The sequence below is a fragment of the Muntiacus reevesi genome, chromosome 2, assembly GCF_963930625.1.
Source record: "Muntiacus reevesi chromosome 2, mMunRee1.1, whole genome shotgun sequence".
Taxonomy (NCBI): Eukaryota; Metazoa; Chordata; class Mammalia; order Artiodactyla; family Cervidae; genus Muntiacus; species Muntiacus reevesi.
Window position 1 is genome coordinate 145,342,117 of NC_089250.1, and position 25,539 is coordinate 145,367,655.

Genomic DNA, 25,539 nt, shown 5'->3' on the forward strand with positions numbered 1-25,539 from the left:
GGGATCTTCCCGACCCAGGAACTGAACACAGGCTTCCTACACTGTAAGCAGATTCTTTACCATCTGAGCTGAAATATCATAGCTCAACAAAATAGGAAGAGGTTATGGAACGGATCTCTACAGGCTTTCAGGGTAATGGTCTGGAGTTTTAGGTTCATACTTGTAATGGACTGGTAGCAAGTATCACCCTCACTTTACTGCTTGATGAGGCTCTAAAACACTAGTATAGGTAGATGCTCAGAAATACACCTCAAAACATTTCAACCAGAATGGAAGAAAAGAACAAATGGAAAGAAGGAAAATTAATAAAAATAAATGTACCCAGCATCCAGAAGAAAAAAATATGCACAGATCAGGCATGCATTCATTCATTCAACAATACTAATACTGATCACCTTTCATGTGCTAAGCATTAAGGGTACAGCAGTGAACAAGACAAATAAGATCCCTGCTTTCAGAGTTTTCATTGTAGTAGAGGAAGAAAGGCAACAACTTGAGACAATAAGTATCTTGAAGACAAATTGTCTAGGGGGACTACAGATAGCAAATTAAAGAAGGACTCTAAGAAAAGTGATAGGAGGACTGAGATCAGACTAACAAGAAGAAAACAGCCATGTGGAAATCTTGAGAAAAGTGTTCCAGATAGAGGCAACAGCAAATTCAAAGGCCCCAAGACTTGAACACACTTGGCATGTTCAAGAAACAGAAATGCCAGGGAATTCCTTGGCAATCCAGTGGTTAGTGCTGCATGCTTCCGCTGCAGGGGGGCCAGGTTCAATTCCTGGTTGGGGAACTAAGAACCTGATGCCACACATCATAGCTAAAAAAGAAAATGCCAGAGTGCCTAGAGTATAAATATTCCTTTTTTGAAAGGTTTTTGTAAAGCCTATTGAGTGTGAGTTTTTTTAAATACACGAAGAGAATTCAAATGTCCATTAACAGCAGAATGGGAAAATTTTATTATATATATATATATGTATAATATATACAGTAGAATACTATACAGAAATTTTAAAGAACTATTGAAATAATATTGATAAACTAATAGATACTGAATTAAAAATGTCTGAAAGAAACGAGTACAAACTAATGATTTCATTTATATGAAACTCAAAAAGGTAAAACTGGTCTGTGGGAACAGAGATTAGAATAATTGTTACCCTGGGCAGGGAGATGAATGGGATGGAGTGTAAGGTAGCCTTCTGAGGTGCCAGAAATGTGCTCTATCTTGACTTGAGTGGAAGCCATACAAATATGTACATGTGTAAAAGAATTATCCAGTCATACACTTCACATTATGTATACTGTTCCTCGATCCAAAATAATGTATGTGTTCACATATACATACACGTATGTGTATATATATATGAAAATTTAACACTACCCATGCAGAACATTAGAACAAAGCCTAGTAGGGACTCCAACTTGCACACACAGGACACTGATCTAAAATAACCACTGAAGAGCTGACACTTATTTAGCACTTATTATAGACCAAGCACTGTCCTAAGCACTTTATACACATTGTTTTATCCTCACAACCTATGATCCAGGAAACTTGACAATAAGGAAATTAAAGAATAAAGTGGTTAAAAAACAAAAATAAAAAAACTTATCAGGATAAGTGAAAGTAGGGACTCAAACCCAGAGAGCCTGATGTTTGAGTTCAGCCCTTAACCAGTATACTATACTGAGCAGAGATGAAAAGACGTAGAGTAACCTACACATAAACAAAGCTGCATCTGCAGAGAAAATGAAGAGGTTCCAGGTGAGTGAGGAGGAAGAGTACATGCTTGCTGACCTTAATGAACAAACTGTAGAGTATCCAGATATCTTGAGTTTCATCACTTGTTTGCCTGTAGGTAGATGTGCCATCCTAAGAAGAGAACTATCTGCTACACGCATATGTATATAAATATGTATTAACGGTGAAGTGAAAGAGAGAGAGACAAATCAATGAAATAGTAGAAAACTTAGAAGGAAAAATTGGAGAAGACTCTGAGTGTCTACTCAAGTTGATAGATGTATTCAGTATAATAAATGGAAAAAAAAAGCTGAAATACATTGATATCCACTACAGGATCTAACTGATACTATATTTTAATTGAGCTAGGGCTTCCCTGGTGGATCAGATGGTAAAGAATCTGCCTACAATGCAGGAGACCTGGGTTCGATCCCTGGGTTGGGAAGATCTCCTGGAGAACGGAATGGCAACCCATTCCACTATTCTTGCCTGGAGAATCCCATGGACAGAGGAAGCCTCGCAGGCTACAGTCCATGTGGTTGCAAAGAGTTGGACACAACTGAGCGACTAACACAACTTAATTGAGCTAAGTAAATCAGTGCTCTGAGGGTAATTCTCCACCAAAGCTGGATTATGAATGGAAAGATACTATAAAACAAGACAGAAAGATGAAAACGCTTTACCCCTGCAGAGCTGTATCACATGTTTCAGAATCTCCCGGCATGCCTCCTAGAAATGTAGACTCCTAAACCCCTCTCCGCACTACTGAAACAGACTTTTCAAGATAAGAACTAGAGGTCTACATTCTAATAATGACCCCAGTCAGTGGTTCTGAATTGGGGCAATTCTGGCTCCCAAGGGACATCTGTCGATGCCTGGAGCTATTTTGGGTTGTCACAACTGGGAGGGGAGGTACCACTGGCATCTACTGGGTAGAGGCCAGGGATGATGCTAAACACCCTAAAGTGTACAGGACAGTTACCACACAAAGAATTATCTGGTCCAATAAGTCAATAATGCCGAGGTTAAAAGACCCTGCCCCAAATAACTCTGATGCTCACTAAAGTTTGAGAAGTACTCATCTAAGCCTTAAAACAAGCCTTCAAAAGAGAGTAGCATCTGGACAGACTTTTGAGAGGATGAATAAAACTTCTGCCATCTCCAGGAGAGGCACTGGGGCAATCCTCTCCTACTTCTGCCTCATTCTCCCAATATTACTCACCAACACCATCCCCTTTTCTCAGGATCTTAGCCCCTGTTTGCCCATCTGTGAAAGATCACTATGGAATACATTGACTATAGTAGTCCACAGTGCCTCCTGAAGGAGATGAAAATCCTGTCTGCCCAGAAGTTGTGGGTGAGTCAGATAACACCACTCCATTCTGATCATGAGCCATTCACCCAATACACAAAAGGAGACAATAAGTTTACCAAGTCAGAAAGAGTCTTCTGACTCTCTTAAAAAATTTCCCTAGTTCCTCTAGATGTGAGGGTTTGTGTTTTTAATTTTTAGGCAAAAGTTATCTGCTCCCTATGTCCTTCTGCAAGGCATCCCACACTCCCGTGTAAAATCATAATGCAAGGCATTTTTACCTTCAAATCCCAACCTTTCATTTCTCAAACTAGCTCCTGTATCGCCTCTTCCTTTCTGAAGGCCCCAAGGATTTAGCTCACTAATTGGATTCACAAATTCATGATCCACATGACTCCCTGTCATACCTTCTCTCAGTAGCATGGGACACGGGTTCCCCTAAGTCTACCCCCAGACTGGGTCTGAAACCAGCATGTAACTCCTTTCTGTTTTAATGGATTTTTACTACTAGTCACTTCAAGTCTTTTATACCCCCAAAAGGAAAATAGAGTGAGACCTGAATTCTTGAAGCTGCCTCTCTAAATCCCCTTCACATGGTCTTTTTTTTTTTTTGGCCACACCACACGGCAAGTGGGATCTTAGTTCCCCAACCAGGGATCCAACCCTTCCACCCTGAAGTGGGAGCGCAAAGTCTTAACCACTGGATCTCCAGGAAAGTCCCCCTAAATTCTCTTCATAGAGAGCTCCACGACAGGCCACAACCCTTTTGTTCTATCATTTGTTTTAATTACTGGGGATGGAATTCATCATTCATTTCTCCATATCTTTCAGAGCACAGCCTCCCACTCAAGGTGGTATATAATAATAAATACTACTACTGAGTACTTACTATATACTTGGCACTATTCTAAGTGATTTAAATATACTGTATTAATCCTTACAACAAGCAAATGAAGTAGGTACTAATACCATAATTTTACAGTGAGGATTTTACTTTGCCCAAGTAATAAGTAGTAAAGCCACTAAATCTTTCTGGTAGCTCTATGAGAACATCGTGTTAGTGCAAAAAAAAAAAAAAAAAAACAAGTGCTTACTAGTATAACATTCAAAAATCTAGATTCAGTTAAAATTCTATGGAAACTCCAAACTGATATTCATTTATATCACATTCCCACTTTACATCTAACAAGCATCACCCCTATTTTCTAGATGCTAGGACAGAACCAGCCTGATTCAGTTATAAGCACATGAGCCACTATGCGGCAGCATCCGTATCTTGTGTGTGTTCCTATGCTCTGAACAGTGTTTACCTCAGAGTGGGTGTCTAGCCTACACTTGAAAGTGGAATTAACTCACCGGACTGGCCCAAGACTAAGCAGCAAGTAGCGAAACCACGATTTCCCCAATCTCTACTCTGGGTCACAGTCTGCACCTACTAAAAGTGAAATAGCTCCACAGAAGAGAATTCAATCTGGTCCCATCAGAATCTACTAAGTCTGCCTACTTTCACAAATTAACAATACAGATGAAGAGGTTGAAACAAACATGACTATCTCAGGTTCCCTTTCAAATGATTTTACATAAGAAGGAATGCACTTGTACCTTCAGAAGGAGGAACCAACTTCAAATTGACAGGATTTCAGGAAACTGTGATTGAAAATCACCTTTTTCTGACAGCTCCCAGAATGAGAATTCATTGTTAAGATCCTCTTCTCAAGAGCAGGAGCTCTTGTAAATTAATACTATCTTTCTCCTGCTCAAGCCCTGAACTTCCTCAAGCAGCACAATGTCACTTACACCTTCTTCATCTCCTTTCCTGTTGAACAATACAAGCCTCATGAATACCACCTAAGTATAAAATGAAAATTATAAGACAGAATCCCATCATCTTCTTAAAGGAAAGCACAAAAGGTAACAGCAACCTAGCAAAGTAAACTGATTTCCTGTTGGCTCAACAACTAACACTTACCAAGACCTTATAATAACATGAGCATGGTCTAAGGGGAAAAGGACACAAAATTAGAGGTATGGTCCCTGCCTTGAGATGCTCACTATAAAGTGAAAGAAGTACCTATTCAAATAATTCCTTATAAAGAAACAGACATTATTTCCCCAGGAGCTTTTTCACGTATGTCCTTCCTCCAAGCTACTGCCAAAATATAAAGCTCACCAGGCCTCTGTATTTCCAGCTGCCTACTAACATGTCCATGAGTATATCCCACAATTAACTTGATCTCAGTATACCAGACTATCTCCACTATACCTTTCTATAGCCACCCAGCCCTTTAAAAAAATCTGCTCTACTTTTTCTAATTCATATCCTGGTCAATGAAATTCCCATTTACCCAATTTCTCAAATTAGAAAGCTTAGCCCACTGTCTCCCCCTAAACAGTCACTAAGTCCTATTGCAGCTATCTCAGAAATACTTCCAAAATCCATTCCCCCTCCTCTTCATTCCCACTGCCACACTTGATTGAGACTCTCAGGCAATTGCAACAACTCTAGTTAGTCTCACTGCCTCATTTCCCCATTACTTTAATCTGCACTTCTGTCGCTCCCTAACATTAAAAAGTTCCAATGGCTCCCAGCTCTCTTTTCAGTCTCACCTCCAGGCAATTTCCCCACCACACATTCTGTTTCAGACAAATTTAGACATTATTTTTATTTATTTTATTTTAATTATTTTTAATATTTTAACTTAATATATTCAATACTTTAATATTTTAAATTTAAAATATTAAAAATAATTTAATACTTTAATTTAATATTTTAACTATTTTTAATTAATTGATTTATTTATTTATTTATGTCAGACATAAATCTGACATTTAAACGTCATGTTATTTTCTTTCCTGACTTCCACCATGTCTTTACTCATGCTGTTGTCTCCAACTTTTCCTTACCTGCTCAAATTCCTTATAAAGAAATAGACATTATTTTCCCAGGAGCTTTTTCATTTTCCAACACCCAACTCAAATACTTCCTCCCTGCAGATTGCCCTGACTCTCCAGGCAATGGTAGTATTTCCTTCACATCCAATAAATTCCTTTAAATGGATATGTAACACGCAGCACTACAACTTTCATGTGAATATGTCTCTTTGATGTTCTTGAAGAAAGACAGTCATCTTTCTTTTTTTTAAAGTAAGAAGTGGATTTATCTTGAGAAACACACTCCACAGACAGTGTGGGCCATCTCCGAAGGCAAGAGGCCTGATACTCATATATCTAACCCCAGATAAGTGCTCCATAAATGTGTGTTGAATAGAGTTCACCCTCATATATCCTGGATCAATTTATTATTTGGTTAGTTTCCCCAAATTTTATGGATTTCTGGACTTGGCTCTATATAAAAGTAACTTTCATAACACTGCTTTGAGTTTTCAAGAGGTTTTATTATTACTATTCAAATGTCTAACGAGTATATGAATTACAATGCCTAAGCATCCTATGAGAATACCTTAAAGGCTCCCCTGTTCACTAAGGAAAGATTAAGAGTACTCGTTCACAATCCTAACAAGAAGAATCATCCTTTCTTCTAGACTTATCTGATATCTGGAAAAGCCCTCACACAGGAGGTACGGTGCACACAAGACCAACTAAGGCACACCGAAAATAATCCCAATTAACTTGAGCTAAATTAACAGCAGACAAAAACCCTACTTGCCCTCCTTTACAAAGTCAGTGAGAGTACAGAATAGTAAAGAAACAGCTCTCACTACACGCAAAACTTTTCCTGGAGAGGAGGAACTGGGGCGGGTCAGATGATCCACATTTACTGGGCCCTGCCCAAGCCTCTACTTCTCCACGTCGAGAGGCAGCACTCCTCAGCCTCCCATAGTTCTCCTTCCCCAAGGAACCAGCTTTTATTTCCTGTTTCTTCCCTACACCTTACTGGAAACAGGTTCGTTTCCCCGGTTCACACCTAGTTAGCGAGAGAAAACATGGTAGCTTTGTGTGAAGGGTGGGCTGAAGCTCGACGGTCAGAGACTGTAAAGCAGGACAGGATGGAGCCCTTCCGGGACACCTGAACACTCGGGCACACAGGGCTTCCTCTAGCCCTTCTCCTGGGTCTTACTCCGCGCCCTCACCTCAGGGCCAGGATGGGGTGAAGGCCACTCGGATGGGGTGAACACCACTCGGGTGGGAACAACCTGGGAGAAAAGCTCTCAAGGTAGCCTGAGGAGTCCGGGTCAGCCTCGTGCCGGGTCAAAGGTCAGCGCCTCGGCTGCCAGGAAAGCCCACCAGGGACCCGAAGCGGCACTGAGAGTTAGAGGGACCGGCTGCCAGAGGAGCGCTCGGCTTCTCGCTTCGCTTCGCTCCGCTCCGCCGTTCGGGGCCCACCCTCCCCGCCGCACGCAGCCTCCGCCCGCCTCAGCAGCTGCCCTGCCTCCCTCCCTCTCCCCGCGTAGTCCCCCCGGCGAGCGCAGGCCCCGCCCCCAGGGCCGCTTCAGGGCCAAGGCCTAGTAAGGCAGGACCCGCAGAGGTTGGCCAGGTTCGGAAACCTGCCCGGGCCGGCAACGCTTACCGAGCCCCTGGCTCCTCCTCCACCACCCGCGCCGCTCCCGGGTCCGCTCGCTCCCGACGCCACCGATACCGCCGCTGCTCCGGACTCACGGACGCGCTCCCGACCTCCCCCGACCCTTCCCCCCAGCCCGTCGTGTCCCGCTGGGTCCTAAAGTCTGCCGCTGATAGGTTCGCCTGCGCCCGCTGCCTGAGGCTGGCTCGGACCACGATTCCCAGCAAGCATCACAAAGACTACGATTCCCGAAATGCACCGCGAGAAAGAAATTAGCAAAAGGAACCTGTATCAGGAGTCTACTGGATACAAGTTGAATTAGCAGTTTCTTTAAATATGGCAAATTCTGAAATAGGCAAGTTTGGGGAGGAAGGTGATGTTTAGGAAATGTCTATTAAATATCCAGGCAAAAGTATTTAGTAGACGTTTGGATATCTTCTATTGGAATTCTGCAGAGATATCTTGGCTGTAGATAAATATTTTGGAGCCATTGTCCTAGTGGTAATGGTTCACGCCACAAGAAGGAAAGAAATGGTCTAGGAAGAGGGTTAAAAAATAATAATAATGGGGGGTGGGGGCAGAGAGAAAAGGGCCCCAAACGGAACTTTAAACCAGCATTAAAAGGATGGTGGAGAAAGAGAAACCAATAACAAAGTTCTGGATATAGTACTATCTAAAAAGGAGGAAAATTAGAGGGGAAGAAAATGCTGTGGAAACTATAGGAGGGACTTTCAATAAGGAAGTTGTCAAATGTCTCAAAGAGAAAAGGAAACTAAAATACCTTGGAGACCTCAGGAAAATCTGCTTCTGATAAGTAGTGGTTTGAGAAATGAATGGAAGAAGAGAAAGTAGAGACAACAAATGCTAAATCTGCAAGAAACTTGATTGTGAAGGGAGAAGGAGTAATAGGGGTGACAGTTGGGGGAAATAAGAATGAAAGAGTGGCTTCCAAAACAGGACAAACTGGCGAGTGTTTGTATGTTGAGAGCTGCTATTGCTGCTAAGTCGCTTCAGTCGTTTCCGACTCTGTGCAACCCCATAGATGGCAGCCCACCAAGCTCCTCTGTACACAGGATTCTCTAGGCAAGAATACTGGAGTGGGTTGCCATTTCCTTCTCCATACTGAGAGCAAGAGGACAAAATGAGGCTGATGAAACAGATATGGATGCAATTCTCAGGGAAGTTGTGCAGAAAGGGAGGGAGGGGCAAGGCTCATGGACTGGAATTGGAGGACAGAAGAATACTACAGCATCTGAGAAGGCAATCTGGGGTGGAAAGAACTCTTGCATGTCAATTTGTAGGTGCTGAAGAGATTACACACAGACTCAGTACCATTAAAGTACGTTTTAATTTTGTTTTCTAGCACAATGTTAGTTTGGATGGGTTGTTGATAAAATGGTTTGGTGCAATGACCCTAGACCCAGATTGCATGTGGTTGAAATCCTACCTCTATCTCTACTGCTTAATAGGTGTGTGATCTTGGTCAATGTACCTTATCTCTCTGTGCTTCATTTCCCTCATTCCCCCCCCCCCCATTTCCCTCATCTTTAAAAGGGGGTGGGAGTCACAGTACTTGCTAAGAAAGTACTAGCTATTGTTTTTTCCACTAGATTGTCATTCCGGGAAGCTGAGGTTTTCTTTTTTGTTCAGGTTTGTCTCCCCAAAGCCAGGCACTTAGTAGGTGCTCAATAAAAAATTTCATTAATAAATTGGAATGAGAGAGCGTGGCTTGGAAGGAAGGGAAGCGTTAGGAGTTGGATACTGAAAGGGCTGGAATCTGGATTCTTTAGTCAGACTCTGGGCCACTCCCCGGCTTCCTGGGGCCTGAGGCAGCCAGCCTCTGAAAGCGTCCCCAGGGTTGGCGAGGCCGGAGGCTCTGAGACCATTGGGTGCTCTCGCGGCTCCTCCCACAGCTATGCCCCTGTAGCCGCCCCCAGCCCCTTGATGGGCGGTGTTATGCCGGCAGGGCGTAAAACAGACGCTGGTCTAGAGCTAGCCGTGAGGGGCGGGGCTGGGCGGGGCTGAGTCTTAACCCGGCCTTGGCTCGCCCAGTCGACCGGGGACGGAAGTCTCAACCCCATCCTCGACTTCCCGCGGGAACCCGGCACTGAGAGACGGGCCTTGCCCTAGGTGCGGCGGGCCTAGGCGTGCTCCGGCACGGACTGCACCATGAAGCGTGCGGGGACTCTGCGCTTGCTCTCAGATCTGAGCAACTTCAGCGGCGCGGCCCGGCTCCGGGAGTTGCTAGCCGGGGACCCAGCCGTCCGAGTTCGCTGCAGCCCAGACGGCCGCCACCTACTGTTGCTGCGACCTCCGGGATCACCAGCCCCGCAACTGCTGGTCGCGGTGCGTGGACCCGGCGCGGAGCTGGAAAGTGCCTGGCCGCCTGGCCAGCCCTCACCTCTAGACGCCTTCCTTCTGCCGTGGCCGGCGCGATCGGCGCTAGTCCTAGTGTGGGAGAGTGGCCTAGTAGAGGTGTGGGGCTCGGGGGTGGGGCCCGGCTGGCGGCTGCTGCAGAGCACCGAGCTGTGTCCTGGAGGTGGAGCCCGTGTGGTGGCCGTGGCGGCGCCCCGAGGCCGCCTGGTGTGGTGCGAGGAGCGGCAGGCCGGCGCTGAGAGCCAGGTCGGGCCTCCCGCAGTGGCTTTCAGCCACTGTGTGTGCGTCAGGACCCTCGAGCCCAGCGGGGAGGCCGGCACCAACCTGAGCAGCACACACATACTGCTGCACCACTGCCCTGCTTTCGGGCTGCTGACCTCCCGCAAGGACCTCTTCCTGGTGCCCACTGCCACCACCTGGCCTGGCTTGGGTCATATTCTGCTCATCTGGAGCCCAAGCAAGGGCAAGGTAGTGGTGACCGCCCCATGTCTTGGCCTCTCCCACAGTAAAAGCCTGAATCCTGGAAGAGGGGACACATGGGACTTCAGGACACTGCTCCGAGGCCTTCCTGGACTGCTGTCCCCCAGGCAGCCATTGACTGTACATACCTGGGCCCCAACTCCCCAGGGCCTGATGTGGCTTGACTTCAGGGGCACCGTAAGCCTGGTACAGCCCCACGGTGGCTCCCGGACTGTTGGCACCCTGCAGGAGGCACCTGCCAGCCTGGCAGGGTCTGCAGCACTGGGCACCTTTCATGGCACTCTGGCCTGTGTGCTGGGCTCCACATTGGAACTGCTGGACATGGGCAGTGGGCAGCTGCTGGAGAGGAAGATCCTGAGTACAGACCGAGTACATCTGCTGGAACCCCCCGCCCCTGGCATGGAAGATCAGGAAGAGCTGGAGACTCGAGGGGGTCTTCGTTTGCTTTCAGCTGTGGGTCTGTTTCAAGTAGGCTGGAAAACCCCACAAAGCCTTGAGCTGCCTTCAGCTGAAGACATGGTGTTTGAGGAGGCCAGCAAGTACTACCAGCGACGGAGTCTGCGGGGTGCCCAGCTCACCCCAGAGGAACTGCGACAGAACAGCACATTCCGGGCACCTCAGGCCCTGGCATCCATCCTCCAGGGCCATGTGTCCCCATCAGCACTGTTGGCCACACTGAGGGCCGAGCTTCGGGATTACCGGGGCTTAGAACAGCTCAAAGCCCAGCTAGTGGCTGGGGATGAGGAGGAGGCCGGCTGGACTGAGCTGGCAGAGCACGAAGTGGCACGGCTGCTGAGGACTGAGTTGATGGGAGACCAGCTGGCCCAGCTCAACACCATTTTCCAAGCCCTCCCTACAGCAGCCTGGGGTGCCATCCTCAGGGTCCTGCAGCTCCAGCCAGATGGCAATGGCCATCTAAGGTCCCAAGCTCCCCCAGATGTGTGGAAGAAGGTACTGGGGGTTACAGCAGCTGGAAAAGAACCACCCAATGGCATACTGCCCCCCTTTGAACTCCTGTGCCAGTGCCTCTGCCGGCTGGAGCCACAATGGCTGCCACCCTTTGTGGAGCTGGCCCAGCAACAGGGGGGGCCTGGCTGGGGTGCAGGAGGCCCAGGGCTGCCCCTCTATCGCCGAGCCCTGGCAGTACTGGGTGAGGAGGGAACTAGGCCTGAAGCACTGGAGCTAGACCTACTCTTGGGCAGTGGGCGGCCCAAAGCTGTGCTCCAAGCTGTGGGGCAGCTGGTGCAAAAGGAACAGTGGGAGCGGGCTTTGGAGGCTGGCCTGGCCCTCAGCCCCTCCAGCCCCCTGCTTCGAAGTGAGATCTTCAAACTGCTCTTGGCCGAATTTGCCCGGCATCGCCGGCTTGATGCTCACCTCCCCCTGCTTTGCCGCCTGTGCCCACCAGACCTAGCTCCAGCTGAACTCCTGCTTCTACTGCGGACATACCTCCCAGATGAGTTGGAGCCCCCCGCCCCATTCCCTGAGCCTGGGGCAGAGCCCCCTCTCACTGTGGGCTTGCTCAGAGCCCTGCTGAAGCAGACTGGGACTCAAGGACGAGCCTCTGGCCCAGTTCTAAGCTTATATGAGGACATTCTGTGGGACCCAGGCACTCCACCCCCCACCCCACCTCGGGTGTCAGCCCTCCAGGCATCAGACCACCCAGGCCTGGAGGCCTGGGCACCATCTGGACAGGGTCTCTATGTGACTGACACAGGCTGAAAATTGTCTCTGGGACACAGTGATTAGGGAAAGGTGCCTAGGAGTTGGAGGAGCCAGAGTGGGACCTGTATGTGCAATACTCCTCTCTTCTGAGCAGTTTATATATATATATGTGTATGTATATATACATATATATAAAATGGTATAATAAACATCTTTGGTTTTTGTCCTTAGGTTTCTGTCTTGGCACAAAGCTTCTAAAACTCGTAGAATTTCCTGAGTGATATACGTGAAAGAAGTGTCTTTGTTATAACAAACCCCTTTATATCAAACCTGCATTTATACTAATAAGGTAAACTTATACTGCTACTAAAAGTGGGGACCCCTAGCATCAGGATAAGGGCTGATCAGCAGAAAGACCAAGAGGTGAAAGGGTTGAAAGTTTCAGCCCATCCTCAGCCTCCTGGGAGGGGAATGGGACTAGAGATTAAGCTCTATAAAAACTCCTGAACAGGGAAATTTGATGAACTGGCTTGATGAACTCATTAAGGTGCTGGAACAGTGATGCACCCAGAGAGGGCATGGAAGCCCCATGCACATCCCCCACACAATTCTTTGCCCAGTGCATCTCTTCTATCTGGCAGTTGTATTCTTTAATAAACCTGTAAACATAAGTATTTTCCTGGGTTTTGTTACCATTCTAGCAAATTGTCAAACCAATTTATAGCATGAAAGTGAAAGTAAAAGTTGCTCAGTCCTGTCCGACTCTGCGACCCCATGGAATAGTCCATGGAATTCTCCAGGACAGAATACTGGAGTGGGTAGCCTTTCCCTTCTCCAAGGGAATCTTCCCAACCCAGGGATCAAACCCAGGTCTCCCACATTGCAGGTGGATTCTTTACCAGCTGAGCCACCAGGGAAGCCCAATTTATAGTATGGGATCTCGCAATTTATAGCCAGCCAGTCAGAAGTATCAGTGACTTGTGACTGCTATTGGAAGTGAAGGTGGTCTTGTGGAATTGAGCCCTTAACCTATGGGGCCTATGCTAACTCCATGTAGTTAGTATCAGAACTGAGTTGACTTGCAGAACACCCAGTTGACGTCCACAGAGAACTGATGGTTGGTGTTGGAAAACACTCCAGAAATGCATACACAGTTTGTGTGTTTGAACAGCTAAGGACCTCATAGAGTTGGTCATAGAGGGAGTGGTTGAATCTGAACTGTTGGCTAAAGTGGCCACTTCCGATAATGAAAATATTAATAATTAACATGAGTATTCTGCTAGCCTTTATAAATAGTCCGTCTTTTATAATGTTTCTAATAACCCCATCAGGAAAGTACTAATCCCCATTTTACAGGTGAGGAAAGAGATTTATAAAGACTACTTGACCAGGGTCAGGCAACTAGAAAGTAGGAGTTCTAAGATTTGAACCATCTTACTGTATAGCCCTACAGTCGACACAGTCAGACACAACTGAGCGACTTCACTCACTCACTCACTCATTTACTCACTGTATAGCCCTACAGCTGATGCTGGCTTGGGCTTGAATGCACTTCTCATTCCTGGCTCATTCTTCCTCTAGCCTGTTGTGAGGAGGGGGATTTGCCAAGGTTCACACTTCTTTTCCCCAAGACCCTTCTGTTCCTAAGTAGGAATTGTGCTAGGCTCTGGGGCCATGCTTGTCCTCCCTAGGATTCCTGGAGCAGCCACTGGTTAAGGTGAAGGTTGACCACAAACAGGAGAGTTATCTGCAGAGACCTCTGGCTTAGTAACAAAAGTTACTAGAGCAGGGTTGCTTGGAGGCTGACTGCCTAAACCAAGAAACAAGAGCATCTCCAGCAGAGATTTCTGAGCCTCTGGATTTAGTCAGCAGGACCCCCTTTGAAGAGGCCTTGGCCCTCTACCCGCTGCTACCCAAGGGACTCCTCAGTTGGGTTCTGGGCTTAGGGTGGGACTCTGGGTGCTGCTACTCAGCATCATCCCAGATTCCCCAGGCATCCCTTGTCCATGGCTTGGGCCCAAGGTAAGGACTGCCACTTGACTTTGCGCTCAGCTAGTAACTGCAGTAGCTCAGTGTTAAAGAATCCGCCTGCCAATGCAGGAGACGCAGGTTCAATCCCTGGGTCAGGAAGATCCTCTGGAGGAGGGCATGGCAACCCACTCCAGTATTCTTGCCAGGAGAATCCCCATGGACAGAGGAACCTGGCGGGCTACAGCCCATAGGAGTGCAAAGAGTCAGACACAATGAAGCAACTTAGCATTTAGTACACACACAAATAGCGGAGCCACCCAGCCTGGCAGCTCTGAGGGGAGCAGCTGGGCTTAAATAGGAACTTCCACCTGCTCTTAAAGACTTGCTATTTGACTGCTCTTTTCCTTGCTCATGCCCCAGCTCCAATGAGTGGGGTGAAGCAACCCCCAACCTTGCCTCAGGACTTTGGAGAACAGTTCAGGGATGCAAATATTGAGTGACTGGGTTCTGATGGAGTGTGCAATAGGACCATCAGAAAGTTGGCCCATGAGTCAGAGGGCTACAGGTAGGTGAGTGGAGAGAGGTGACTTCCCTGGTGTACCAGTGACTGGGACTCCACACTCCCAATACAGCAGGCCTGGATTCAATCCCTGGTCAGGGAATTGGATCTCACAAGCTGCAACATTTCACATGCCACAACTAAAGATCCCACATGCCACAACTAAAGATCCCACATGCCACAGCAAGATTGAAGTTCCCATATGCTGTAACTAAGACCCAGCGCAGTCAAATTTTTAAAAGAAAGTAGAGAGAGTCCTTAGATAGGGATATTGGGACATGGGGAAATGGGGGATTTAGGAGCTGAGGTCCTTCATCTTGGGTGCCCAGGTAAAGGGAGAAATTCTGGGGCAGAAGGTTTTAAACAGGTGACTCAATAGTTAAGAATCCCCCTGCCAAGCAGGAGACATGGGTTCAATCCCTGGGTCAAGAAGATGCCCTAGAGAAGGAAATGGCAACCCACTCCAGTATTCTTGCCTGGAGAATCCCATGGACAGAGGAGCCTGGCGGGCTAAATCCATAGGAGCACAAAAGAGTAGAGTCAAACTTGACTTAGTGACTAAACAACAACAACAAGGACCATGGGCAGGAGGTGGTAGGAAGGCCTGAGGCCCCTAGGGAGGTGAAGAGGAGGCTCCTAGGCCAGTGAGTAATCGTTTCCACAGGTGTGCCTCATCTCTGGAGCTCTCTCAAGGTGACTTGGCTGTAGTCTCTGGAAAACTTGAAGGTGAAACTAAGTTAGACAAGACCAGAATGCAGTCTGGGCAAAGGAGAGGAAGCAAATCCTGAGGCTTCTCTACCTGCACATACTACCATGGAGCCCAGTCCTCCCTTTTGCATCTCCCTACTGCCCACCCACTTTGCCCTTGCCTCACCAGGGGGTTCACTGTTTAGACACAGTCCACAGCTTCTGTGCCTCCCAGTGACTGGAACACAGGACTACAGCAACCCAAGTCTTCTCCAGCCTGCCAGGTTCAGAGATGAAAGCCCACCCCTTTCTCTGCATGTGGCCTGTAAGAAATTGGTGGCCAGAGTAGGCAGTATCCAAACCACTCAGTTTTCCTCCCATACCCTGATCCAGCCACACTTTCCCTTCATGGTCAAGGAAAAAAGAAGGAGTCAGACAGTGGGGAGGAGGCAGCTGTAGACTCCCAGCTCCATAGGGAGCCACCTGAGGCTGGAATGCCTGGCACCTGAACTACCCTGGAAAAAGGGGAAGACAAATCCTCACCATGGCTCCCCAGGGCCCCACTCAGTCTCTTCTTAGGCACAGGCTCCCCCTGGTGGTTATTCTCATCATTGCCAGCTCCACCCATTACCCTTGCCACCTGGGAAGCCTCAAATATGCACGCACTTGCCCATCTCTGGACTAATGACTGAGGAAGCCTCTGAAGGTGGTAAATTAAGGTTTTTTTGAGGGCAAGGAAAAAGGAAGAGGTCAGGATAGAATTCAGGGAGCAAAATCATGGGGGAGAGGGGAAGGGATCCTGGTCTTGTACTACAACAGTGTCCTAGTAGATACTATTCCAGAAGAGGCAGGAACCTGAGCTGCCAGGATGCTTCTTGTCCAGGGTGGAAACTGCCCCAGCTACCAGACTGACCTGAATAATTTGATCCAACCAAAGAGGAAGTTGAGGACACAGCAGATTTTTCTCAGAAGGCGTAGTGTGGTTGTATTTTATATGAATTTGAAATATAGGAAAAAGATGCCGGATTTTATTCAAAATCAATAAAGTCCCACTTTATGCTCAAAATGTGAAATGAAGGTAAATCTTCCCAAATATAAAACTTTTTGAGAATCACAGTTTCAAAGCTAATGGACCATGTGTGTGAACTGTAAACTGCTATACTATTATTGCATGGATCCCCCTTTCTGCTGGTAAACAAAAATTCAGGTGGAGAGGGAAGCTGAATCAGGCTGTGAGGTCAGGGCTGAGTGACCAGGGTTCCTCACCAGTTGTGAGTAGAAGCCTTGGGGTGTTTTCTCCTCTAGTTCCCAGAGGGAGAGCCTGGGCCTACTCCAAAGGTTGCTACACAGGAGCAAGAACAAAGGTGAAGAAGGACAGAGGCAGAGAGATGAGTAAGAGGATGAGGTTGGACCAGGAGAAGAGAGAGAGGAGACAGGAAGGGGGAGACAGACCTGGCGGAGGCGGGGAAAGGCTCTCACTCTGGAAGGCAGAAGATGCCAGATGCTCTCAAGACTGACTGCTGCAGGATGGAGGACAGAGCAGAGAGGGGTCCCTCGGGGCCTCTCACCAGAATCATAACCAGAGCCAGTGGGACAGCTAGTCTAGATTTGGTCTCCCAGAGGTTTCCATTATCTGGGAAGTGAAAAGGGAAGGAATTGTGAAGAGCTGAGGAAGGGTGAGCAGGTGGTGGCCTTCACCAAGAATGAGGTCAGTCCACCTCATCTGGGCCTCCCTGAGCTAAAGGTTCTGGGGAAGCAGACTGTCCAGGCCTTTCAGAGGTTTCAGGTCCTTGGGCTTTGGCAACCACTCAGGTTCCAAGGTGACACACAGTCTTCTCACAGTCTCTATTATTTTTGTTTTGTACCCACAAAAAGTGGGCATTGTCCCACCCTTAACCACACGAGGCTGGCACTAGGAGCAGCCTAGAGCCTCAGCTTTGAACTTGTGCTTCTCAAAAAGTTTTATATTTGGGAAAATTTACCTTCATTTCACATTTTGGGGATAGCTGAGGAGCCATCAGGAAAACAAGAGGGAGCTCTTCTTCCTGAGTACTGCCTATAAAAGTGGCAGCCATCTCCTACTTGGCATCCTGGCCACCCTCAGACCCCTCATGAAGCCCAAGATCATCAAAAAGAGAACCGAGAAGTTCATCTGGCACCAGTCAGATTGGATATGTCAAAATTAAGCAAAGTGGGGGAATCCAGGGGCATTGACAATAGGCTGCACAGGAGATTCAGGGGCCACATCTTGATGCCTAACATTGTTATGGGCCAACAAGAAGACAAAGCACATGCTGCTCAGCGGCTTCCAGAAGTTCCTGGTCTACAACCTCAAGCAACTTGAGGTGCTACTAATGTGCAACAAATCTTCCTGTGCCAAGATTGCTCACAATATCTCCTCCAAGAACCGGAGAACCATTGAAGAAAGAGCAGCCCAGCTGGCCATCAGAGTCCCCAAGCCTAATGCCAGGCTGCATAGCCAAGAAAATGAGTAGACACCTCGTGCACACGTTGTGTTTGTAACAATAAAACCCTAAAACTTGGCCAAAAAAAAGAGGGAACAATTGTCAGTCTGTCCCAAGTCTGCCCTGCCTCTCCCACCTCTGTGCGCAGCTTCAGTTTCCAATCACCATCCTGTCAAGCTCTGGGCATCTCTTTTCATTCCTCACATCTCTCACACCACATTCTCAAAGTAATGGATTCTGAGATTATGCATATTGATGATCAAATCCACTGAGTCTATCAGTACACTGAAGTTCTTAAAAGTTGAATTCAACAAATCTTCTGTATTATAAACTCTGTTGACATCCCAGTCTTCTCCACCTGGCTGCTCATATCTGGGTGGGGTGGTGGAAATGGCGTGGTAGTACAAAAGAAGACTCTGAGCTGGGGGGTGCCCACCCTACACGTGCCACAATGTCTGCGCCTTCTTATCCCCTCTTTCTGGGATGCCATGAAGAGACTGTGGGTCCCTTACTGGTGTTCCAAGTTTCACTAACTCAAAATCCATGCAACTAATTCTAGGAAAGGGGGGGATTAGGAGTTGACCCTACTGGGACCACTTTGACGACTCTTCTAAAAAATAACTCCATAAAGGAACTTTTCCTGCATGCAGCTAAGGAAATACAGAGGTGAGAAAAATTAACTGGGAAATGCTCAAAGTACAGTCAGCCATACAGAGTTAAAGGGAAGATGAATGATTGCCCCAGTTGGTGTCTTCAGGCCAGAGCCAAGAGGAGAGGCTATCAGCCCTTTCATTCCATGAACCAGAGTTGGCAGAAATTTCCCAGGTTTCTGAACTTTTCAAACCTTCCTCAGGCTTTGGCCCTCTTTCCACACAGTGATCAACTGTAAAAACTTTGAAAGGAAAAGGTAGCATGTAATTGTCTTTAGGGAGATTGTAACGAAGGGGAGGCAAAGAGATGTGAGGAGAGCTGGTGGCCCCCTTCAGCATCCAGTCTAGAGATGTGAGGATCCCCAGAGATTAAATGAGTAGCAAACAACCTGAGGCTCTTGTTGTTTGTGGAAAAGAAGAAAGGAGGCATGGTAGTACCAACTACAAGGCTTATATGGCTCCCAGTTCAGGAAGCGAATGCCCAGAGTAGGAAATAAACAGACCCAGCTGAATGGCTAGGCCCTGGTAAGTAAGGAAGAAACAGGGCTCAGGGAGCTAGCTTGGTTTGGCAAAATAAACCCTTCTGGATCTTTTTAACCCTGCTGGCTCCCCCAGTATATTAAGACACCTACCATTGTCAGGAACAGTCCTACTTTGTTAATGATCATATAGGAGTTCATTTTCAAAAAAGTATTAACACTGACATCAGTTAATTAACATCTGGGAATGAGAGGAAGAAAAACGGGGTGGGCAAAGACTAAGACCTTGGGCCTTCCTTGCCTCACTTGCCTTGTGAAGGCAGAAACTCCCCCTCACTCCTTCTCCAAATCCTTACACGATGGACACATCACCTTCACATCATTCTATAGAGAACAATAACCTGGCTGACCCTTCCCTGCCACCAACATCTGTGTGCTTCTCTCAGTTTAAAGACTCTCGGTGATCAGGCTTGAAGCAAATTTCCCATCACAAAGGGACTTCTTTAGGAATTCCCTGGTGGTCCAGTGGTTAGGACTCCATCACTGCTGGGGGTGTGGGTTCAATCCCTGTTCAGGAAACTAAGATCCCGCTGCACAGGGTGCAGCCAAAAGGAAAAGAGAAAAGCGGGGCTTCTTTGAGTGGGAAGAGATTTCTCCTTTTAGAGTCAATGACTCTCCAAGAATGGACTTAGATTTCCCTCATCAAACTGGAGGCACATGTAGTGGGTTGAATCATGGCCCCCAAAAGATACATCTACCCAGAACCTCAGAGTGTGATCTTATTTGTAATAAGGGTCCTTGCAGATTTAATTAAGGTAAGGATTTCAAAAGGAGATCGTCCCAGAATAGAATGGGTCCTAAATCCAAGAATGAGTATTCTCATAAGACAGAAAAGGAGACAACACAAAGACACAGAAGGAGAATGTCGTGTGAAGACAGAAGCAGTATAGCTGCCTATGCCCAGAAGCTACTAAAGAGGCATGGGATGGATTCTCCTCAGAGCCCTCTGGAACAAACGAGCCTTGTGAACATCCTGGTTTTGAACTTCTGACCTCCGGAACTGTGAGAGAACACATTTCTGTTGTTTAAAGACAAGTTTGTGGTAATTTGTTACTGCAGCCCTGAAACACTAATACACACCCAGTGAGTTCGGGTCTCCCTCAGCAGGTCTCCCTAAAGACAGGATGTATATCTTGGGTGGAGGCTATCTTTTCTGCGTCAAACTTAGGGTAGCAATTAAAGGCTAAAGGTCATGGGAGGCCCCCTTACCAGGCTAAGGCTGAGGTCAAGACTCAGGCAATGAGCTTGCACTTGCTGGCAGAGCTCCGTGCACCTGTCCAGAGTGCTATCAGGCTGCTGCCCAGAGTCTGAAGCTCTGGCCCCTCTTCCTAGTGAGCTGAGAGGCAAGGTCCCCATTGCTTGCAAAACCTTCAACACTTTGGTTGCTAGGAGAGGAGCCGAGAACAATAAACAGGACCCAGGCTCTGGTGTTGATAGTGGGAAGAGGACCTGGCTTTGACCTCAGCCTGGGGAGGAACAGCTCTGCCAGGCCTAGCTGGTGCTACAGTCCTGGAGATTCTGTGGATAACTTCTACCTCTCCTCAGTATACACACACACACACACACACACTGAAAGAGCATTTCACACCTCCTGTCACCTTCTGTCAGTCACTTCCTCTGACCGTCTGAAGCCCACAGAGCAGCAGTTATGATGCCCATATTACAGAGAAAAGTAAGCGGCAAACAGGCAAGCTGGATCCTTGGCTAGCAGGTGAAAGACCTGGGACTAGAAAAGAGACAGGCCTACAGCCCTTAGGTTAGCACCTTTCCCCCTCCCATGTGGACCTGGGAAACCCCTCTCAGCTCCAGGATAGGGCCCCCAGCCATGTGTGGACTGCCCTAGCAGCAGGAGTTTAACTTCGTACTTAGGAAACACAGGCATGTGAACAAAGGACAAAGAGCACTGAAACTTACAAAGCAAAGGAGGTACATATGTAAGTATAACATCCTTGCATTTTAACTAGCCCCAACCCTTCAAGAGAGCCAGCCTGCCCTTCTAACAGTTGGGGCATTCCTACTAACTGTTAGAAGGTTACCTGGAGACACACGGGAAATGAACTCACAAGGATTTAATTCTGCCTTTACCACCTATTGTCTGTGCAACCTTGAATAACTTTCTTAAGCTCTCTGAGCTTCAATGTACTCAGTCATAAGAGAGGAAAAGGAATAGTATCTAGATTATAAAACAGTTTTGAGGATTAAAAGAGAGAATGAAAAAAGAAAAAGAACAACAACAAAAAAAAGAGAATGAATGTGGAAGAACTTACTTGTAAGATGTAAATTCTATACATGTCATTTGGAGGGCACTAATAGTTAGGAACCTTAGGAATCTCTAAGGTCAGTTCCTCTAACTGTTTTACACTGGAGAAAACTGAGGCTCAGAGAATAAATGATGGAAAAAGGGTCACAAAGTAACTACAACAGAATTATACTATACCAGGAGATGCGATTTTAAAGTAAACACAGAGCAAACTTCCCTGGTGGCACAATGGATAAGAATTCACCTGTCAATGCAGGGGACACAAGTTTGAGTACTGGTCCAGGAAGATTCCACATGCTGAGGAGTAGTTAAGCCCATTGGCCACAACTACTGAGCCTGGGCTCCAGGGCCTGCACATCACAACTGAGCCCAGATGCTGCAATTGCTGAAGCCCTTACACCTAGAGTCTGTGGTCCACAACCAGAGAAGCCACTGCAATAAGTCCACTCACTGTAATGAAGAGTAGACCCTGCTCACCACAACTCAAGAAAGCCCACACAAAACAATGAAGACCCAGTGCAGCCAAAAATAAATAAATAAAATTATTTTTAAAAATAAACATATAGGTCAAAAATTAAATCATATAGTCAAAACATGAACATTCTTTCAATCATCTGTAAAATAAGGCAGAGCTGACCTCTCAGTAAGTCCCGCTCAGCCAGTTTGGAACCGATTGCTGTTTCAATGGTTGAGCACCAGATTTGGAAGTTGGCTTGCTTATAAGGTCCATGTTGTGTGAAAAATGCTTGAATCATTGAACGCACACTTAGTATAACTGAGATGCCAACTCTCTTCTCAACCTGCCAGTTGTTCAAAATGGAATCGTTCTTTGCTGAGTGTAGATGTCTATACTGGTCCTCAGTTAAAACGTGTCTACGATCCAGCTCCATAGAGGTGGAAGCAAGATGCAAGCCTCATTTTTCACCTTCCTCCCAAGCATTTGTTCATCCAACTAGGGGGGCCTGGCTGCTATCACTGTGGGCTTGCTTCTTGCTGAGCGTGGATTGGGCTGCCTGCCCACAGTCACTCCCCAAAACCTATCTTTCTTACTCTCAATCTGCTCAGAAAAGGATTCCAGCATGGGCTTTTGATGCTGAGATATTGTGATTTATAATAAGAAATGTTTAGTTGGTCTTCATCTCCATTTCTGGCACAGAACTCCTAAAATCCTTGGAGCTTCTTAATTGATAAAGCTGTCTAAGAAATGTGTTTTGATATTCATAACAAACCCTTTTCAACTATTCCAGAGTTTATGTTAATGAAGTGACTTTCATAAAGTACCTTAAGGTTGGGGCTGGTTGCCAGGGGAACCAACCTAGTGATTAGAGGATTGGAACTTCCAGCTCTGCCCCAACTTCCAGGAAAGGAGAGGAACTGGAGGTTGAAACCATTGCCAATAGCCAATGATTTAATCAGTTGTGTCTATGTAATTAAAAAAAAACTTAGTCGCTCAGCCTGACTGTTTGTGACCCCGTTGACTGTAGCTTGCCAGACACCTCTGTCCATAGGGATTTTCCAGGCAAGAATACAATACTGGAGTGGGTTGCCATGCCCTCCTCCAGGGGATCTCCCCAACCTAAGGATCGAACCCAGGTCTCCTGCAACGCAGGCGGATTCTTTGCCATCTGAGCCACTGAAGTCTATGATTAGGTTTCAAAAAAAACCCCAAGGGACTAAGTTCAGAGTCCCCAGCTTGGTGAACCAGAATGAATCCACAGGGCAGAAAGTTGGTGTACTCCAAACTCCACTGGGAGAGAAGCTCTTGCATTCAGGACCCTCCCAGAACCTTATATATATCTCTTCACCTGCTGTTCATTCATATCCTTTAATATCCTTTGTAATAAACTGGTAATCTAGTAAGTAAACTGATTTCCTAAGTTCTCTGAGCTACTCTAGCAAATTAATCAAACGAAGGAGGGAGGTATGGGAACATCTAGTCAATAATCAGTCAGTCAGAAGCACAGGTCACAACCTGGACTTATGATTGGCATCCAAAGTAGGACTGAGCTCTTAACTTGTGGGGTCAGATGCCGTCTCCAGGTAGACAGTGTAGGACACCTAGCTGGTGTGGAAGAATTGCTTGCTGGTGTTAAAAAAACATAATGGAGATACCCATGGAGGATGATCCACATACTGATCCCTAGCAAGGGCCTGAAATCTGGGGGAGACAGGATGATAATTGGCCACCAGTTCTCCCAGCCCCTCCTAGTTCCATGCAGGCTGCTTCCATCTTGCCCAGCAGGTTGGATTGGATTTTTCTGATGGTCTCCTTTCCAGGAGATAGTATTTACATCTGTGTCCTGGGAGTTAGAGGGAGCAGGGTCAGGATACCAGGAGTAAGGGAAAATTTGAGGGGAAGAGGGTTTCCTGTCCAGAAATCTCAGGAGAAGGGATAGAGAGATGAGACTGGGTGGGCTGATGTCTCACATCTGTCACTGTGATGCCTGGAATCTGACACTCCCATGTGTGACTCAGGCTCTCTGGGAGGCTGGGATTCTGGAGTGGGGGTGGGATCAGAGTCCAGGACTCAGAGAGAAACTCCCAGGGGTGGAGGGAGGGTTAAGTCCCCTCTGGGCCTGAAGGATGGACTTGAGGAAGGTGTGGAGGTTGTACATGTTATTTCCGAGGGCGTTGCTGCTGTAGCAAATGGTCTCCTACAGCTGCTTACTGTTTATAAGCTGCAGATGTTCCAGCCCCTGGGGAGACCAGGCAGGAGGGAGAGGGGAAAAGAACTCAAATCCAGGTCAGAATGTGCTGAAAGGGTGAGAAGGTCAGTGGAGAACAGTTAGGGGTGTGGAAGTTAGGAGAAGATGGCTAGAGGTGAGGGGTCAGGGATAAAAGAGAAAAATGGAGAAAGGGTCAGAGGCAGATGAGAGGAACCAGGGTACAGGCTGGGGCTGGGTTCTGGGAGTTCTGTGTAATGAAAGGGGATGTTTCTTGGAGAGATGGGGCCGAGAAGGTGAAAGTGTTCGGGGAAGCATACTGACTGAAACTGCCCACCCTGGCCAGGCTCCCTAGTAACCATTTGCATCAGTTGTTTTATGACAGGAGGTCCAGGTGAGGAACACGGAACTAATAAGCCACCACCAACCAGAAAAGTTTGAGAAAGGTCAAAAGGAGGCACCACATGTTCGTCCACCTCCAAGGGTCCCTCTTGCTAGCATCCATCTTGGCTGAGCAGTGCATGCACCACCAGGAAGGACTCTGAGTCAGAATGATTGGCCAAAGACAACCCAGAAACGAATCCCATCTCTGTAAAACCCGAGACTGCAAGCCACATGGCAGACCAGTTCTCCTGGGTTCCCTTACCCTATATAGCTCTCTGCCCAGGTGCCCTTTCCCAATAAAATCTCTTGCTTTGTCAGCACATGTGTCTCCTTGGACAATTCATTTCCAAGTTTGGACAAGAGCCCAGTTTCGGGCCCTGGAAGGGGTCCCACTTTCTGCAACAAAAGTGGGGAGCAAGTTGCACAAGGCAGGGAGGGGTTACAGGCTATGATGGGAACTTCCTGAGGAGACCAAAGGTGACTCCTGACCAGGAGGGACTAGCTCTCAGACGAGAGGGGTGGGTACTGGGGAGGGAAAGGGCAACAAACAAGAGGAGCGTGCTCAAGCCCGGCAGAAAGCAGGCAGATATGTGGTGCTGGGAACTGGACTGTTGGAACAAACAGCACCTGCAGAACTCACCTAAGCAGCTGGTGAAGTCAGGACAGGAAGGTTACAAGATCGAAGATGAAGGCAAGCACCAGGTACAGTTATGTAGTCAGCCTCATATCTCAAAACCTGGGAGGGGGACTGGAAGGAATGTGGTCTTTGGCTGCAGCCAGATATCCAGGTAGCTCTCCATACACATATCCTAGTTCCTGGGGCGGGGGAGGGGAGGGGTGGTGGCAGGGTGGTCTCCGGAGGTCAAACTTGCAAACGGAGCTCCCCTTATCTTCTTGTCTTGTCCCACTGGCTGTCCTCATTTTTTAAGCTCTCACAAGTCTGGGTCTAAGTGGGAGAGGAGGCAGAGTGGTGAGACAGAACGGACCCAAATAGCCAGCACCTCCTGGACAATGGGAGACAGCCTCTGCTGTGCCCTCCTTGTGAAGTGAAAGTCTCTCAGTCATGTCTGACTCTTTGCGACCCCATGGACTATACAATCCATAGAATTCTAAAGGCCAGAATACTGGAGTGGGTAGCCTTTCCCTTCTCCAGGGGATCTTCTCAACTCAGGGGTTGAACCCAGGTCTCCTGCATTGCAGGCAAATTCTTTACCAGCTGAGCCACAAGGGAAGCCCGTGTCCTCCTTCGATCATCCAGAAAGCATCCT

The 25,539-nt window shown here is 47.3% G+C and overlaps 2 protein-coding genes and 1 pseudogene across 3 annotated transcripts in view; 2 read left to right on the forward strand and 1 right to left on the reverse strand.

Annotated features, from left to right (window-relative positions):
* The window catches only part of ARMH3 (armadillo like helical domain containing 3), a 175,051-nt gene extending 166,433 nt beyond the window's left edge, over positions 1-8,618 (reverse strand). Inside the window, exon 1 of one of the 2 annotated variants that reach the window (XM_065923189.1) lies at positions 7,585-8,618. The gene's annotated coding sequence lies outside the window, so the exon portion shown is untranslated. Of the gene's footprint in view, positions 1-7,147; positions 7,167-7,584 lie in introns of those variants that run through there. The other variant, XM_065923190.1, reaches the window with a different exon arrangement.
* A 1,028-nt stretch (positions 8,619-9,646) lies between these two features.
* On the forward strand, positions 9,647-12,323 carry HPS6 (HPS6 biogenesis of lysosomal organelles complex 2 subunit 3). The gene has a single exon (XM_065920087.1). It carries the CDS (start codon positions 9,745-9,747, stop codon positions 12,148-12,150), a length of 2,406 nt encoding a protein of 801 aa, XP_065776159.1. The 5' UTR covers positions 9,647-9,744; the 3' UTR covers positions 12,151-12,323.
* A 4,059-nt stretch (positions 12,324-16,382) lies between these two features.
* Positions 16,383-17,805, forward strand: LOC136157286 (large ribosomal subunit protein eL32-like; annotated as a pseudogene).
* Positions 17,806-25,539: the final 7,734 nt, after the last annotated feature.